The sequence below is a fragment of the Scyliorhinus torazame genome, chromosome 1, assembly GCF_047496885.1.
Source record: "Scyliorhinus torazame isolate Kashiwa2021f chromosome 1, sScyTor2.1, whole genome shotgun sequence".
Taxonomy (NCBI): domain Eukaryota; kingdom Metazoa; phylum Chordata; class Chondrichthyes; order Carcharhiniformes; family Scyliorhinidae; genus Scyliorhinus; species Scyliorhinus torazame.
Genome location: NC_092707.1, coordinates 175,070,013 through 175,085,420, shown reverse-complemented (window position 1 = coordinate 175,085,420; position 15,408 = coordinate 175,070,013). Strand labels below are relative to the sequence as shown.

Genomic DNA, 15,408 nt, shown 5'->3' with positions numbered 1-15,408 from the left:
TGGAATTTAAGCTAGCATAATCATGTGCATTTATTATTTGTGGATATGTCAGTTGGCAGATCGTGAACAATTAATTTTTTTCCCTTTATCCCTCCATAATGTACAAGTATATTAGCAACGCTCACAGGGCAGTTACCCTCCATAATGTACAAGTATATTAGCAACGCTCACAGGGCAGTTAATGTGTTATGGAGTAGGGGATGGTTGTAAACTGCTGATGTTTTTTATCTTTTGGACAAACTGAGCTCATCAAAGTCTTATGTATAACCAGTGGGAGTTTGAATTTTCTTTTACATAATTAAATTCAGCTTTGGGTGCTTATGTCTGTATCTTAGTAGGTCTTATATAATGGACTGATGTCTGAAGTTTATTTTAAATATAAAGTCATTGATAAACAAGTTTACCTCTTGTTGACCCCAAATAGACATTGATTAATGCTGAAATTCACATAAATTTCCATGCAAATAAAATGTACAATCTTCTGGTTATCCTAAACTTCTGATTTATTTCTATTATTGTAACTCGGGTTCACTCATCCATTACTTTGTGCCCATGAAGTTAACATAAAATAAATATTAATTCTGATCTGTGTTGAGGTTGGAAACTAGATAATTATACACCATTTACAATATGTATACTAGAGTTCTTGTAATGGTGTTACTCTATTTCACGTTTTAAGAATTTTTCTTTAATGTCTTTAGGCCTTTTCAATAGATATCATAAGGCACAAGGATTCAATAGATGAATTGATCAACACCCAAGAAGAAATCTTAAACACTTGCGGTGATGAACAGAAGACTATGTTGCAGGTATTATCTCTTTATTTAGCCACTACAACAGAATAAATGTTTACAAATCATGCCTAAAAGCTGAATAGGCTTTCTCGGATAACTAAGTTGTGAATTTATGTGTTTATTTTTCTTACATAAAATGAACTATTGCTTGCAGATCAAAATACAGAAATATTGTAATTTGTGTGAAATTCCATGTAAATTTGTCAGTCAAGGCCTTGGATGTTGAAGGAGGTTTCTGTGGTAATGTTGATGTGTTCTAACTTACCAGTAACAAACTATTTGCCTGTAGCCGACAAATATTTTTTAATAATGACGAAGTTTTAATTGTTTTGCCACAATCTAAAATATGTACGTCTGTATACACACACATCCACATAGGAGAAGATGGACTTGTTGCAAAAGCAGTACGAGACAGTCAGTCAGATGAACACTGAAAGGTACTCCCAATTGGAGCGGGCTCAAGTCCTGATTAACCAGTTTTGGGAAACCTATGACGAGCTGTATCCATGGCTTGAAGAGACCAGAGCTCTGATAACACAGCTCCCACCACCAGCCGTTGACCATGAGATGCTGAAACTACAACAGGAAGAAATGAGGGTATGGATAAAAAGACAATGTAGTTTGGCCTGTTCCTTTAAATACCATTGTGTGTACATATCTCCAGTATACTTGGGTAACCAGATTCTCCTTTGGCACCAGTAAATGATTTAGGATTGAAATTGTGCGTGTTGTTTGTGCATTTCTACTGTGCATGGTTTTTCCATGAATCAATGAAGGGACGAGGAGACTATAGTGCCGTAAAGGGAGAAATTATAACTGACACAGGTGGCGCTAGCAGCACAATGGAAAGTCGGGAATCTGGGTTGCCCTGCAAGTTTTAACTCCATGACGTGTCTTGCATCACTGACGGTTCCTTGTCCAGAAGTAATTGATTGACAGGCTTAGCTTCCAATCAGGTGAAGGACACTAAACAAGAGACTCCAGGATCAGTGTGTTCAAAATGCCGACCCTGAAATGGGGTAGAGTAGATTGGACCAATCCTAAAGTATAGAGGTTGGGGGTGAGTAGGTGGTGAGATATCTGTACCCAGTACGGGTTGGCACGGTTGTGATAGTTGGAGTGAGCTTGGTGGGGCAAGAAGGAAGTACTTCTTCTTTGTCTGACCCGCAAGGAGTGCCTTTGAGGCTAACCTTGTCTCACTGCAGCTGCCAAGACCTGGACAACCTAGCCAATTACAGCCCAATCAATATATGTAAAATACCAACTGCACACCTTCTTGGAAGCGAGTGAGCTGCTGACCCCTTGTCCTGCCTGAGTAAAACCTAGAAGTCGACAAGTTGCAGCCGGCTTCCCAAAATGCTTCAATGGTTTAGCTATATAATGCCCAACTGCCTCAATCACATCTGAACTGACCCACTCGCCTATGTTAAAATGAGTCTCGTCTCATGTCTCTCTCTCTCTCTCTCTCTCTCTCTCTCTCTCTCTCTCTCTCTCTCTCTCTTCCCCCCCCCCCCCTCCCCCCCCCCCCCCCCCCCCCCCCCCCCAACACACACACACACAAAGTATCTGGTTGTGAAAATGAAATTGTAGGTGCGTTAAACATGTCTGTATTTTGAAATATGAGCATATACTTCACACTATTTGCATATATCAACAAAATGGAAAATCTACTGCTCCAGGGAGGAAGCCATTCTTGAAGACAACAGAAGTCACAAAATTAATATGCCGGTACCGCAAACAATTAAGAAATGAACAGACTGCACAGAACAAAACATTTAGAGGGGTAATTGTTCATAGTCTCAGACTAAGGCAGGGCGTTAGAGATGAGTAATTTGTTCACTGAAGATGGTGTGAACCTTAGGAACTCTCTGCCTCAATGAGCTTTGCGTGTTCAGTTATCAATAAATTCCAGGTAAAGATTGACAGGGTTTCGGATATTAAGGGAATGAAGGGAATTGAGGGATATTGGACATTGTGGGGAGGTGCAGCTGAGGTAGAAGATCAGCAATGATCTAATTGAAAAATGGTGCAAACTCAAAGGGACAAATTGCCTGCCCCTATTTGATAAGTATAGTAGCCCTGTTCTAACGCAAACTCCCTTTGAGTGTGACTCAGTGCTTGAGCACAAGAGTGTTAAGCTTGCCCTATTGACATTACTTTTCATGTCTTAGGTCAGGACGTATTTACACATTCTTTCAAACTGTGAAATCTGTATATCTTTTTATAACAGCAACTTCGTGAATCAATCGCGGAACACAAGCCCCATATCGATAAATTGATGAAGATTGGCCCTCAGTTAATGGTGTTGAATCCTGATGAGGGGAAAATGGTTCATGAGAAATATACCACAGCCGAAGCACTTTATGCTAAAATAAAACAGGATGCAAGACAGCGGGCTTTGGTGTTGGATGAAGCAATTTCACAGTCTGCCCAGGTACTCTGTGCTGATCCTTGCTGTATATATTTGCATGGGTTTTTTAAGGCTGTTTATTTGTTTATTAAAAGGGAATCTTACTTTTAATCCTTTTAACTCCCCACTACTGTCACTTCTGCAGAGCACTGGCTAGCCTAGGTCACAGACATCTCCTTGGCCAACATCCATAATGCTTTTTGATAATGAGCTGCACTCTACAGAGCTATTATACCTTTGTGGTTGATTTCAGAAACATTAGATGCAGTAATAAAGTAAAATGGGGAAAAGGACACTAAACAAGAGACTCCACTCCATGGTGGCACAGTGGAGGGTGGTACAATGGCATAGTGGTTAGCACTGTTGCCTCACAGCTCCAGGGACCTATGTTCAATTCCGGCCTTGTGTAACGGTGTGGCGTTTGCGCTTTCTACCCATGCCTGCGTGGGTTTCTATGTCTCCAGTTTCCTCCCACAGTCCAAAGATGTGCAGGTTAGGTGGATTGGCCATGCTAAATTGCCTCTTAGTGCCAAGAAAGTTAGGTGGCGTTACTAAGTTATGGGAATAAAGTGGAGGCATGGGCTCGAGTAGGGTGCTCTTTCCAAGGGCCAGGGCAGACTCGATGGGCCGAATGGCCTCATTCTGCACTGTGAATTGTATGAATAATTTGCAGTGAATGACTGACCAGCAAATCGAAACGGTGATGATTTTATTTAGATAAGTGCTTCATGTATTTAACGTTGTCAACTAATAGCGTGATGGATTCCACTTCTTTCACAAAGAACGTGCTGTTTTGCCTTGAAGTAATGAAACGACTCTCAGTTGAATTAAGTTGTTTATTTGCTCCTTTAGATTGGCACATTTCCTTATATAGTGGTTATTGACACGTTGGCTAGTCAATTAATCAGTGGTGTTGATTAAATTAACAGCAGCTTTGTTTGATATGATATTCTAGCCAGGAATTAGGAGCAATGGAAGCAAAATAGGGGGAAGGAACTAGTGGAGCAGAATTAAAAGAATGTTATGACACACATTTGGTTCTTTCCAATTAAATAAAAACACCCTGGCATAACATAGTAATGTTTGTGAAGTGTTTCCCTTCCATATTTGTCTTGTTCAATGCATTCCCTTGTGCTACCCCATCATAGTGTTCTCATATTAACATGTCATTTGTTTTCCATTCCGCTCACCTCATGGAATTAAATGTTTATTTGCCGACATCTCCTGCTACGTTGTGTTTAATTGTTGTGTTCATCACATCTCATTAGAATGCCGAGGTAAGCAGAGCTCCTTGGACAATCGATGCTGCCACGCATTAGGGTTGCTTTTCTGTTTTATTTTGTGTGTGGGTATATCTGTTGCTATTAATTGGTTACCTGAAACTTTGGCAGGTAAAGAACAATCCCTGCACAATTTCCAACTACTCTGAAAGGCCACTTATTATTTAATGGATAGTTGTGCGTTCAATGTTGCTAAATTTTACCAGATAAAATAGATTGTTTTGAACTTATAAATTGATCTGTTTCTTCTGTAGCATTGTACTTGAGGATAGACATTTTCATTCAAATGAATTGCCAGCATTTCTAATACTCAGTCATAACGTCATTTTTTGTATTGAGCGTTTTTTCCTCAATTCTAATGCAGTATCTAGATTAAATTGAGATGTCCCTCTCTTAATTGCTCTAATCATAGCCTTGCGTTCACCCTTAAAAAGCACTGTATTCCACCAGAGCAATAATTCCATTCAACTTCTCGCACTATAGCCTGTCCAAGTGTGATTGTCTTTAGTGCTGAATTGTGGGCACCTGTCCACTTCGATCTCAAATTGATTTAAGTTGGAACCTTATGGAAAATGGAATTTCTTCCCAACCATCTGGGCTTAATTTAAATTCTGATTTCAGAGTGAAAGGGAAATTTTCACAATTAGTATATTGGTGAGCACAGTAAAAAGTCTTACAACACCAGGTTAAAGTCCAACAGGTTTATCTGGAATCACTAGCTTTCATCACCTGATGAAGGGGCTGACCAGTCTTCCACATTACAACCTTTGCTAAATAAACTTGATAAGTGCAAAATTATGAAAACAATTCAAGCATTTTCAATGCTACATGAACTGAATTATGTAATGAACTAAATTATGTTTTATTCTTTTTTTATTTATGAAAATGTTGTTTCTTTTAATCTTCGTTTTGCACAGCTGCATAAAAATATAAATTTCCATAATTAATTTATGTTCGCCTATAGATGTTTCACAACGAGATGTGAATCTCAGCTGTTGTAACTGCAGCACAATCTTATTATTCTCAAGAGTCAAATCTTTAAATAGTTCCTGGTTGAACAGGGATGAAAATGTCTAAAAAAAATTTAAATGACACATCTGTATTTAGTTTATGCAGAATGACTTCCCCTTACTCCAAATACAAAAATGTAATTGCATTTGGTGCCAATGATGTGTGCCTTTATTATTATAGCCTGTGGGTTGTTTAATTTAGAGTGTTAATATTCCTTTGTTTTCTTTCCACCAGTTCTATGTTTTTTTTAAAGATTTATTAAAAAATCACACAAATTCATATGAAAATGGCCTTCTTCAATGAAGTGGATTATTTAATCCCTCAATAAATTAGTTATTTATTATAAACTTTGATGCAAGAACAGATTTTACTTGAATACTGTTAAAGTTTTTTACTACAAAATGTCTAAATGTGTTGCTGCTCATTGCTTTTCTTAGTTTGCACTGACATAATTTCTGTTACACAGACAGTTTCAGATAAAGAATAATTTTGGGAGAATTTTCAGTCACTACCAACTTCTCTTATTTATGGTCTGTTTAGTTCCATGATAAGATTGATCCGATGTTAGAGTCTCTGGAACACATTGCTGATCGGATGCGGATGCCTCCATCGATACCTGCCGAAGTTGAGAAGATTAAAGAGCACATTAACGAGAACAAAAATATGGCAATGGAGCTAGAAAAGCTTCAGCCATCTTTTGAAGCTCTTAAACGTCGTGGTGAGGAGCTGATTGGACGGTCAACTGGAGCGGATGAGGATCCTGCAGCTAAAGGTATTGAATATGAAGTTTTAAATTTGTATATAATCAAGACTATTCACCTTTATGAACCAGCTGATGATCAACAATCATTAAGAATTCAAATGAGAAACTAATAGTTTCCTCATTAAAGTTCTGTTGCAATTCCTGAATCTAATCTTCAAATGTTAAAACCAAAATTAAGATACATCCCTTTCAAGTAAAATGCTTTCAGCCCCATTAGAAGGATGTGTTCAGGAGTCAAAAGACTTGAACATTATTATATTTTTTATTGCTTCGGGACATTCTGATAATGTAATATGTGTTCTCTAATTTCAAATTTTAAAAGCTTGCTGTTAATATGATACAGTATCTATTTTTGCCTTAAAATTCAGGAAGCATAACTGATTTTTTTTTTTTAATCCACTTTGTAGGGTGTCTTACACCATGTCAGAACATAATGATTCTTTAGAGTAGTCACTGTTCTAAAATACATGAATGATGCAGCTAATTTGTGCAGTGGAAGCTCCAACAAACAACAGTAACATGAATGACCAGCTAAGCTTCGTATCCAAATATATATAGGTGTTTTGCAAGCACATGATAGGTGTTCTGCAAACAAAAACTGTGAAGCAACCTACCGATCAAGTTAATAAATGACCTATTCCGTTTTCAAAGTTTCACAGTTGAATGTGTTCTTTTCACTTGTAAGATCTGTCACTTTTTAGAGATTTGGAAGGTTAACAAAAGAGAAAGTTCTCTGTACCTCTGTCCTGTATCTTTATTTGGCAAAATAAAATGGATGTTACTTCATTTCACATTCAGCGACAGAAAGCAAAGCATACTTTCGTGCTTACATTTTGAATTCTGCACCATGTTCAGGTTCTCACAGCAGGAAGAGATCTTGAGTATGGTGCATTCAGTTGTATTATACAATTATCAAAGACTATAATCATTTTATCCCCATCTCTGAAATGGGGACATCAAGTATTTTGATTATTAGAATTTGTTACAAATAATTAATTTTGTCCGTTTAATGCTGTTTAGACAAATTCAAATTCTCAAAGCTCCTGCCTAGTGTTCTTGTACATTTGAGTATATGACCCAATTTGGATAGGGTTCTATACAGTCAACGTTATCAAATACCTTTTGCCATATACATTATTACTCTTTATTGTGTGCTCGGGCATTCTTTCTGACAGCATTCAATCTTTCTATTATCATAGTTTAGCAACAGGAACACTTTTAAATAGTCTAGCTTATTTTCTTCTGAATTGTAATGCTTTAGCCATTCAAGACAAATTGGATGAGATGGTATTTTACTGGGAAGATATCAAAACTCGTGGTGAAGAGAGAGACATTAAACTTCTGGATGTGCTTGACCTGGCTGAAAAGTTCTGGTGTGACATGGCTGCCCTGCTGACCACCATTAAAGACACACAGGATATTGTGCGAGACCTGGAGAGTCCTGGTATTGACCCCTCAATCATTAAACAACAGCAGGAGGCTGCAGAGGTATGCATATGGTTCAAATATGAATTTCACTTTGTTTTTGTGAACAAATCTGCTTTAACCATGATGCCAATATTTGTCTCATTTATTTGTCTTGTTTGGAATCACAAAAAAATGATTTTCCAAAAACAATAGATTATGGTGTAAATACACAGGATTAATAACAGTTTTCTGATAATCTGTTTATTTCAGACAATTAAAGAGGAGACAGATGAGCTCCATGAGGAACTGGAATTTGTGCGAATCCTGGGAGCAGACCTTATCTTTGCTTGTGGAGAATTTGAAAAACCAGAAGTGAAGAAAAGCATAGATGAGGTCAAATATAAAATTTAAATAATGAGTGAGGAATAATGTGTGCTCTGGGTTGATATCTGTATGATAAAACGTGACTAAGAGACCATTAAGTATTAGACTCGTGCTGAGTTAATTGATTATTTAATTAATAGAGTATATTTAGATATTCAGTCACACCAATAAGGTATCTCCAAAAGTAATACTATTGAAGGTAGCATAACATGTCATGAAATGTAATGTATGTTTGCATATAGCTCCCTCTCTAATGTGTTTTGGTTCCTAAAAACTAATCCAAGGTTGAGACTACTTTTTGATAAAATGAATATTGGGTTTGCTGAACAAGCCCCAGTTTGCTGAGATTATAATTTTTCAACAAAAATATATTTTAATCACCTACCCTTAATGAACAATATTTGTTTATATAAAGCAGACTAACAGGGGGCAGGAGTGGGTCATTCGTTCCCTCCAGGCTGCTCCGCCATTTAATAAGGTCATGGCGAATCTGATAGTAATCTCAAATCTGTACCTGTCTAGCCTCACTAGATTCCCCTTGGTAACATTGACTTGTTTAATGAGAAATCAGTTAATTGTCTGTATGAGAGGTAAATATTGAAGAATTATAATAACAATGTCCAAACACTAATTATCAGGACTAAGCAGTGCTTGATTTATATTCATACTATGAACAAAAGTTTGTAGCAGACTGATAACACTGGTCTGTCATACATTCAATTGGCTGACTGATACTTTGTTGGAAAAATAGGAATTAATTATGAGTGACTTTGTTTGAATGCAGAGTGGACCATTAAATAGGAAGCATTAACCTATGCAGGTCATGTTCAGCAAATGCCACCCCTACCTATTTCTTAGATCTCTGCACTCCACTTCAGGCCTTTTGCATAACTCCAATTTTTATTGTTTCACCATTCGCAGTGCCTTGAGCTACTAAACACCCTTTAGGCTTTGAAATTTCCTCCATAAACCTTTTCACCTGTCCTCCCTTAAGGCACCACTTAAAACCTTTAAAACCTACAAAGTTTTGGTCATCTATCCTAATATCTCCTTTCATAATAGCTCCTTAAATGTCTTGGCACTTGTTTTATCTAGTGATGCTTCTGTACAATGTATTGGAATGTTTTACTGCATTAAAGGTGCTATGTAATTGCAAGTTGTTGTTGTTCCACCATGTTTCCATTCTAATGGATTGTGTCATGACTATTCTAGCTCAATTATACTTGGGATAACCTGAACAAAGCATGGAAGGAGCGGATGGACAAACTGGAGGAGGTCATGCAGGCAGCTGTGCAATACCAAGATTCATTGCAAGTAAGGAATGTTCTGCATAGTGTCATTGTAAATGTGAATAAAGTACTAATTTGAATGATGTTTCCTAATCTATTGTGAATTTTTTAGGCAATGTTTGACTGGCTGGATAACACTGTAATAAAGCTTGGTGAGATGTCTCCAGTTGGCACAGACATCAACACTGTGAAGCATCAAATAAATGAAATGAAGGTGGGTTACTGTTACAGCAGAATAACATGGAACATGCACTAAATATTAAAGAAAAGTAGTTCTCTTCTACTTTTTCTATTTTTTTTAAACGCATTTTATTCAAACTTGTGTCAAAGTAGGTTACAGCAAATAAACACCCCGGGAAACATTCTTCCCAATAATCAACTATACAGTTTGTACAGATTTTTCTGAAAGTCATACAGGTCACCCAGCCATGCTGCTACCCCCGGTGGCAATGCCGACCGCCACTCCAGCAAAATTCGCCGCCCTGCAATCAGAGAGGCGAAGGTCATGACATCGGCCTTCCTCCTCTCCATGAGCTCCGGCTTCTCTGAAACCCCAAATATCGCCAAAAGGGTCCGGGTCCACTCCCTCCTCCACTATCCTGGCTAAGACCACGAACACTCCCGCCCAGAATCTTCCAAATTTTTCACAACCCCAAAACATGTGCACATGATTCGCTGGCCCCCGCCCACACCTCTCACACTCATCTGCTAACCCCTGAAAAAAACCACTCATTCTCACCCGAGTCATATGCACCCTGTGCACCACCTTAAACTGTATCAGGCTCATCCTTGCACAAGAGGAGGTCCCGTTTACCCTTTGCAGTGCCTCACTCCATATTCCCCAATTGATCTCCATTCCCAACTTCGCTTCCCATTTCTCCTTGATCTTCACTACCCGCTCGCCTCCCTGCTCTGCTCCCCCAGCCACATATATATCCCCAATTCTTCCCACCCCTTCCACATCCAGAAGCAGCAGTCGCTCCAGCAGGGTGTATCCCGGCAATCTAGGGAACCCCTTCCAGATCTTTCGTGCAAAGTCCCTAACCTGTAGATATCTGAACTCACTACCCCTCGGCAGCTTTACCCTCTCCCTTAGCTCCTCCAGACTGGCGAACCCTTCCTCTAAATACAAATCCCTCACCTTGACCAGCCCCATTTCCCTCCACCTCCTGTAAACACTTTCCATCCTCCCCAGCTCAAACCCACGATTCCCGCACAGCGGCGTTAGCACCAACATCCCTTCCACCCTAAAATGCCTCCTCAGCTGATTCCATATCTTCACCGTGGACTGCACCACTGGGCTCCCTGAATACCTACTCGGAGCCATTGGCAATACTGCCGTCACCATAGCCCTCAAACTAGACCCCTTACAAGATTCCTCCTCCATCCTAACCCACTCTACCCCGGCTCCTTCCCACCACCGCCGCACCTTGTCCACATTCGCTGCCCAATAATAATGAAGCAAGTTTGGCAATGCCAACTGCTGCCTCTGTAGCAGGGTCCTCCTCACCCTCGGCACCTTCCCCGCCCATACAAAGTCAGAGATGATTCTGTCCATTTTCCGAAAAAAGGCCTTTGGTATAAAGATCGGTAGAGCCTGAAAGATACACAAGAACCTCGACAGAATGTTCATTTTCACCACTTGGACCCTCCCCGCCAACGTTAAGTGCAGTGTATCCCATCTCTTAAGATCCTCCCTGGCCTCCTCCACCAACTTCGTTTACTTCCACTTATGGAGCCCCGTCCATTCCCTCGCTACCTGAATCCCCATGTACCTAAACCTATCCCTTGCTATCGTAAATGGCATCCCCCCTTATATTAGCCCGCTGTGCCAGCTCATTCACCGAAAATACCTCGCTTTTCCCTACATTCAGCTTGTATCCCAAGAACCCTCCAAACCTCCCAACAGTCTCATAATCCTTCCTATACTCTCCAACGGATCCGAAACATACAGCAAGAGCTCATCGGCTTGGAGCAACACCCGATGCTCCCTCTGTCCCCCTCATTATCCCCTGCCACTCTGCCGACCCCCTGAGAGCCATCGCCAATGGCTCTATGGCCAACGCAAACAGCAGTGGTGACAGCGGGCACCCTGCCTCGTACACCTGTGTAAGTCAAAGCTTTGTGAGCTCATATCATTCGTCCTCGCTCTTGGCGCCACATACAGCAACCGCACCCATGAAACAAATCTCAGCCCAAACCCAACCCGTCCCAAAACTTCGAACAAGTACTGCCACTCCACCCGATCAAATGCTTTCTCCACGTCCATGGACACCACCACCTCCGGTACCAGAGTTCTCGACGGTTTCATCACCACATTCAACAGCCGTCTTATATTACTCGCGAGCTGCCTGCCCTTCACGAAGCCTGTTTGATCTTCTGCAACCAACCCCGGGACACAATCCTCCATCCTCCCCGCCAACAACTTAGCCAATGCTTTCACATCCGTGTTCAAGAGTGATATGGGTCTATACGACTCACATTCCACCGGATCCTTCCCTTTTTTGGGGATTAGTGTGATTACTGCCTGCTTCATTGTCTCCGGCAACTCCGCCTTCTCCAGTGCTTCATTAAACGCCCTCAACAGATGTGGTGCCAGGTCCGCGGCAAATTCCTTATAAAATTCAGCCGGGTACCCATCCGGCCCAGGGGCCTTCCCTGACTTCATACCCCTGATTCTACCCAGCACCTCCCTCAGCCCCAGGGGCTCCTCCAAGGCCTGCCTCTTTGCTTCCTCCACCTGGGGAAATTCCAGCTCGTCCAGAAACCACACCATGTCCCCCTCTCCTCTTGGGTCTGCCTCATAAAGTCCCTGGTAATACTCTAAATGCCTCATTTATCTTCCCTGGCTCTGACACCACATCCCCAGCCCCAGCCGGATCTTCAATATTTCCCTGGACGCAGCCTGCCTCTGCAGCTGATGCGCCAGCATGCGGCTCGCTACCTCCCCATACTCGTATTGCACCCCTCTTGCCTTACGCAGTTGCCCTACCGCCCTCCCCACTGTCAGCCTGTCAAACTGTCCCTGCAACTTTTTCCTCCTCGCCAATACCTCCACAGTGGGCACACTCGAATATTCCCTGTCCACCTCCACTATCTCGCTCACTAGACGGTCATATTCCGCCCTCCTTTCCTTATTCGCACGAACCGTAAGTGAGAGAATTTCTCCCCGGACCACTGCCTTCAGTGCTTCCCAAAAAATGCCCGCCGGCACCTCCCCATTCTGATAGAACGCCACATAATCCCTAATCGCCAACAGCACCTTATCACAAAAATTTCCATCCGCCAACAACCCCGAGTCAAACCTCCACCCCAGCCTCTGCTCTCGTCCTGTACTGAACCGAATATCCAGCCAGTGGGGTGCATGGTCCGAGATAACTATCCCCGCATACTCTGCCCCCTCCACCCCAACCAAAATCTCCCGACTCACTACAAAGCAATCAATCCTCGGAATACATCTTATAGACGTGGGAAAAGAAGGAATACTCCCCCCTGGGTTCTGAAAGTGCCATGGATCCACCATTCCCATCCTCTCCATAAACCCCCCCAGCTCCCTTGCCATTCGTACCCTACCCATCGACCTGGGGCTCGATCTATCCACCCTCGGCTCCAGGACACAGTTAAAAGCTCCTCCCATGATCAACTGGTACGTGGCCAAATCCGGGATTGCTGCCAGCAACCCCCTCGTAAAACCCACACCATCCCAATTTGGGGCATACGCATTTACCAACACTACCAGTGCCCCTTCCAATACCCCACTCACAATCACATATCTCCCACCTGGATCCCTCGCCTCCTTTGCACTCACAAATCCCATTTTTTTGCTCATTAAAATCGCCACACCCCCTCGATTTCAAATCAAACCCCAAGTGAAAAACCTGCCCGACCCACCCCTTCCTTAACCTAACCTGGACCTTCACACGGAGGTGTGTCTCCTGCAAAAAGACAACCCCCGCTTTCAAGTTCCTGAGGTGCGCGAACACCCGCGACCTTTTAACCGGCCCATTCAGTCCCCGGACGTTCCACGTTACCAACCTTACCAGAGGCTTGCGCCTCCAATCCTCTCTACCGTCCATCATCTTCCTCACTTAACTCCTGCCCCTTTAGTTCCACTCTGTAACTAGCCCATCCCAGATGGCCTCTTTCTTCGCCCGTGACCATGTCATCTCTCACCCTCTGCCGCGTCACAGAACCCCCCCCCCCCCCCCCCCCCCGGCTTTTCCCCTTCCCCTTCTTCTGTCTCCCCCCCCCCCCCCCCAACCACCACTTCCCCTTTCCCCCGGCCACCCCTCTTGGCCTTCTCCCCCACCACCTCACTTCCGTTCACCAGCATAACTTGCTAGCGCAGCTGCCCAAAGGCACATCTCTTCTACTTTTTCCGCAATCACATTTGATTCTCATCCATTTCTTATTAGCTTTGTCTAACATGAATAATCATTCTTTTACTAGATTCAAAAAATCTACAAAATTTCCTTCATTACATGGCTCAACTGGTGTAGGCAGTGAATAGCTGAACTATATTGAGCACAAGGTGTCAAGGCTGTGCTGTGCTGGTTTACATGGTCGACTTGGGCAACAGCAGTGGCATTATTGGGTTAGGGAGGGGAAAGACCCTAGACTTCAAGTGAGGACAGAATCAAGCTCACTAGGTGATCCCTTCGTATTGTAGCCTTTTGGCATTACTGTCTAGACTAGAATATAAAGTATGGTTGGCATGGTACCAATGTCTGTGAATCTATACTACAGCAACACGTAAAGGTTGAGGAGAAAAAGCTGGTGGGGAAAGTAGGAGGAGGAAAAAAGAGTCACATTATGACTTGTATTTTAAATTTGTTACATTTTCATTAAAATTTGACATGCCCCAATGGATGTCGCTTAATTTTCCCATCGCACTTGCAATCAACAGGAATTTAAAATGGAAGTTTACCAGCAGCAAATAGAGATGGAAAAATTGAACCACCAGGGGGAGCTACTGCTTAAGAGAGCCTCAGATGACACGGACCGAGACCTAATTAAACAGCCACTCACTGAGCTCAAACATCTCTGGGAAGATCTGGGAGAAAAGATTATTCACAGACAGGTACGAGAGGTCTGCTATAACTATGATTTGCATATACTGGGCTGGATTCTCCGCCCCGCCGTGCCACATTTCTGCCTCGACCCGCCGGCGGGACTCTGCATTACTCCAGCCGGTCAATGGGGTTTCCCATTGTGGGACAGCCCCATATCGTCAGGAAACCCCCGAGCGCCGGCAAAATGGAGAATCCCGCCTACTGTTTTTCATGTGGTGTTGATATACATGTATAGATATGCCAATATATGAGCCAAGAATTGCTACATCGTGCAAAGTCGTGAAAGTCCATGGAAGGAAACGGACCATGGTAATTGTGCAATTGGTTTCCTGATTTATACTGAGAAAATTAGCACACATTGAAGGGTTTGGGAGAATTAAAAAGAGATGGCCAAGTTATGATATTTGATGCAGCATGAAATTAATAAGGAATACAAATCCCATATTGTGAAGTACTTTATTTAGCAAAATGCTATTATGGGTTATTAAGTAATGCTTTCATGTCTTTATCAGACCCCTCAAAAGAACCAACTGGTCAGAAGATTTTGGGTTCAAGTCCCACTCTAGAGACATGAACATAACAGTTCAGTACTGAGGGAGTGCCACACTGCCAGAGGCTCTGTCTTTCCATGGGTGCGGATCTGGCTGCTGGGGGGGGCCTCCATGAGCCATAAGGTGCTCTCCATGAGCCATAAGGTGCCCGAGCAGGAGAGCCCTCAAGTCTGCAAGGAGACCACCAGCTTTACTTGACCTCCCCAAGAGATATCGGGTCCCTGGGTCAGTGGCATGAAACTATTGGTGACCATTGATCACTTACAGTCTTCAATTGGTATTCAGGCAGTAAGGATGTCCTCAACCTTTCCCACTCCCGATTGAATTAGGGGGAGTCAGGAAGATGATGGGCAGTGCACCCCTCGCCTTTCGTTCCAATTCTACAGACCCTCCTGGCCTACCCCCAAGGGTGAAGTTAACTTTAACCCATTGTGTGCATTTGTATCC

General features: G+C 42.4%; 1 protein-coding gene across 28 annotated transcripts in view; it reads left to right on the top strand.

Annotated features, from left to right (window-relative positions):
• The window catches only part of macf1a (microtubule actin crosslinking factor 1a), a 999,246-nt gene that overhangs the window by 905,465 nt on the left and 78,373 nt on the right, over nt 1–15,408 (top strand). For all 28 annotated transcript variants that reach the window (XM_072501197.1, XM_072501201.1, XM_072501190.1 and 25 more), the window contains 9 exons: nt 702–809; nt 1,173–1,391; nt 3,025–3,228; nt 6,036–6,267; nt 7,520–7,746; nt 7,936–8,058; nt 9,262–9,363; nt 9,451–9,552; nt 14,245–14,418. In XM_072501197.1, the coding sequence (XP_072357298.1) occupies nt 702–809; nt 1,173–1,391; nt 3,025–3,228; nt 6,036–6,267; nt 7,520–7,746; nt 7,936–8,058; nt 9,262–9,363; nt 9,451–9,552; nt 14,245–14,418 (1,491 nt within the window). The remainder of the gene's footprint in view (nt 1–701; nt 810–1,172; nt 1,392–3,024; nt 3,229–6,035; nt 6,268–7,519; nt 7,747–7,935; nt 8,059–9,261; nt 9,364–9,450; nt 9,553–14,244; nt 14,419–15,408) is intronic.